General features: G+C 35.2%; 1 protein-coding gene across 2 annotated transcripts; it reads right to left on the bottom strand.

Annotated features, from left to right (window-relative positions):
* Positions 1 to 1321: 1321 nt before the first annotated feature.
* LOC103933715 (zinc finger protein CONSTANS-LIKE 7-like) lies at positions 1322 to 2896 on the bottom strand. Of its 2 annotated transcripts, none has more exons than XM_009356011.2 (3): positions 2284 to 2896; positions 1616 to 1765; positions 1322 to 1525 (listed from the first exon to the last, which is right to left on the bottom strand). In XM_009356011.2, the coding sequence occupies exons 1-3, from the start codon at positions 2812 to 2814 to the stop codon at positions 1499 to 1501; spliced, it is 708 nt and encodes a 235-aa protein (XP_009354286.2). In that variant the 5' UTR covers positions 2815 to 2896; the 3' UTR covers positions 1322 to 1498. The 2 variants fall into 2 exon arrangements, with proteins under 2 accessions (XP_009354286.2, XP_048425419.1); XM_048569462.1 differs by having other exon boundaries at positions 1322 to 1522.
* Between the last annotated feature and the right edge of the window lie 231 nt (positions 2897 to 3127).

The raw sequence follows: 3127 nt of genomic DNA, 5'->3' as shown, positions 1-3127 counted from the left end.
CAATCTGTGCTAGGTTCATTAATTCTTGAGGTTGGGCCATTCGTTATTGGTAAGCGCGCGGATGATAGTAAAAGTTGCGAGGTGTTTGAAAAATGCCTGAGGATAAAGAGGAAAAAAGGGGTTGCGAACTGAAGGAAAACATATTAGCAACATAACAATAACAATTAATCCTGTATTGACAACTATTTATAAATATTATCAACAATATTGTGTGAACATATAAACGACATATTCAAAATATATCAACGCTATCATTCATTATGGATATCATTTCAACAATTTCTATGTGTTTCATTACTATATTTATACCCGAGTACTTTAGACATCTCCATTATTTCGTCCTATTGTTTACGTTGTTCATACTGTTTGTATCATACTTCATCAATTCCAAAACTACCGAACATCAGTCAAGTTTATACATTCAGGGACTCACTTAAGGATTCATGTTGAGGCACTCATGCCAAAGCACATGAGTTGCTCTAACCATGAAGCCAATCACAAGCAACACGTGTCAACATCAGAATAAAATCCTAAAGTCCCACATCGACCACTGACGAAAGTGTGTGACTCTCCTAAACTATATAAGGAAACATTTATCCTACAATTAATTCCTAATATCATCATTTTGTTTAGTTCATTATTAGAACTTACTAATGATGATTATGCTTGGACTTGTGTACTATATAAAATCCACATTATTAATGAGGACTCCTCTAACCTTATGGGTGTAGCCAAACTAGGATGAACCATGTATATCCTGTATTTGTTCATCTATCTCTATCTCTTTACATATTATTCTCATTAAGTGACCGGAACAACATTACAAAAGATCACACCTTGAATGTTACGCTGTTCCAAAATTCATCTAATTTTTTGTGTCAACACATATCATTCTTTCTATTTCAGCAACAAAAATTTTAATTATAGCATTTGCTCTCTTGGCATTGGCAGCAGCGTATTATAAAGAAAATGACACAACGTAAACAAAATCCCATAAAGAGCAAAAGTAAAATGGTATTTGACATGGACCACCACTACGTATATGACCAATATCATTCCCGCATGTCCAATCCACTGAAATTAACCCCTTCAATGAATATATTGCTCGTCAAAGTCCATCTATGTGATTGATCGAGCTTATGATCACGCGGTCCAATTCCCATCACAAAATGCCAGGAAAAGGCCATGCCATATATAATATAGCATGAAATAAAGTACGAATCAAACTATATGGAAACCATTTCGACCAATAAAAAAAAAACTATATGGAAACCATATTATTTCATGATAAGTAGACCCCGCAAACAGAGAATTTTTGGAATTAATCAACTCCCTAAAAGTTAGATATTTTCATCTTTTTTCATGTAGTTGAATTAGAGATATTTTCAGTCGACAAACACATTCAAAAGTTAAAGTCCACGAATATTGGAGTGAGATATTTGTTGAGATATTCCATGCTCTCTTTTTGTTGAGTTGATAAGTATTTTCACGTGGCAAATCAAAGCCTCTTCACAAATCGACCCTGCTACACCAAAAAAATAATTTCAAATTTTCAGGATATATTAATTAGGGGAAGATAGAGAGAGAGAGAGAGAGAGAGAGAGAGGACAAAAACCTTGAATCTAGGTCTTTTATCTGCATTGAGCTTGCGGACTTGGTACCTTATCTTTTTGGAAAAGAGTCTACACTGGCGTTTCTCCTTGTACCTTAGAACTCTTGCCTCTCTTCTTGCCTTCTCATCTTCCATTACTGGCACCTCCCCTATCTGATGTTCATACACAATTAATTAACATAACATCCTGGTTAATTAAGCGGCTCATGATATATATAAACCCACTTCATTTATTACAGTATGTGTAGAGTTTAACATTTAAAACCAATCTCAATTGATAATGTGATCATGTGGGAAAAAAAAAATTAATACAATAATTTACATACTACAAACAAAATTATTTCATTCATCTTAAAAATAAAAACTAAACTAAAATATTGTACACCATTTAAAGGGTTTTCCATACCTCGAGCATTTTGAAAAGGGAAGCGCTATGCTCTCATGTTTACGACGAGTGTTATTTATACTTCTTCACAAAAGTGAAGAGAACACAACAAAGAGTGTGAATAGCATTTCTCTTTTGGAACAAAGAACAAAGAGTGCAGAAGATCAAATGCATGTTATATCAATGAGATCCGTTTTCTTTACAATTGGGGAAACAGGAACTATGAAACAAGGTCAGAAAATAGTAAAAGGATGATAACATATAATAAAGTTAATCAAGCACTAACATAATTGCCATTGCTAGCCATGGAAGAAAGTGAACAATCATCTGCCCAAAGGGTACCGCGATCAGACCAAGCATCCATAACCTCTTGATAATTCAAATTCAAATTCAGCCGCACCTTCTTCTCATCATCATCATCCCAAAACCCTAAACTCTCACACTTTACAACATTTTTTTTGTAGTAGCTCTCCTCTTCAAAGAAGCACTTATCAGTGCCTTGCTCAACTTTTTGCTCTATCTCCTCCCCTTCTTCTTCTCCATTGGGAAACTCGTCCCAATGCATAAAATCCCAATTGAGCTCGTGACCGCTGTACATGTTATCGCTCGGTAATTTTCCATCTTCTTCCATTTTGATTCCCAAAATTTGCTCCCAATCATCCATGATATCAACCTCATGATCATTGTCTCCATTGGTGTAAGCATCATCTAATTTTGTAGTATTAGTGTCTGAGAATTCTTCACCAGAATTATGGGTACTGTCCGGAACTTGTTGCTCTTCCTTCTTTAGGCTTCTTAAGAAAGAATGGTACCTCATCTTATCCTTGTTCGATCACTCTCTTTTCTACTACCCAAATTTGAATTTAACAGATGATGAGAGATGTGAGAATAAGATGTAAGTGGGAATTTGTATATATGGTATGTTTATCCTATGTGGCACCTTATCTTCTAACCATTGGCTGATTCAAGGCCTCATTATATATCACTTGAAAGACTCCAGCTAGGAAAACGGACAAAGGGTAAGGATGACCAATTACATGCCTTTTTACTTCATAAAAAAGAGGAGTTGGGGACCAATTCAAACACTTGTTGAACTGTTGCATTAAGAAGAACGTGCCCTAAATGGGCTG

Source organism: the organism of the source record quoted next, unplaced genomic scaffold (genome assembly GCF_019419815.1).
Source record: "Pyrus x bretschneideri cultivar Hongxiangsu unplaced genomic scaffold, Pyrus_bretschneideri_v1 Contig5, whole genome shotgun sequence".
NCBI lineage: Eukaryota > Viridiplantae > Streptophyta > Magnoliopsida > Rosales > Rosaceae > Pyrus > Pyrus x bretschneideri.
This window is presented reverse-complemented; position numbering and strand designations above follow the sequence as displayed.

Excerpts from the sequence above, each read along its gene's own strand:
- LOC103933715 (XM_009356011.2), bottom strand. The coding sequence starts at position 2,814 with ATGAGGTACCATTCTTTCTTAAGAAGCCTAAAGAAGGAAGAGCAACAA. Across the intron at positions 1,766-2,283 it reads TGGCTAGCAATGGCAATTAT|ATAGGGGAGGTGCCAGTAAT; the intron begins GTTAGTGCTTGA and ends TATGAACATCAG. Across the intron at positions 1,526-1,615 it reads ATAAAAGACCTAGATTCAAG|CAGGGTCGATTTGTGAAGAG; the intron begins GTTTTTGTCCTC and ends TTTTTGGTGTAG.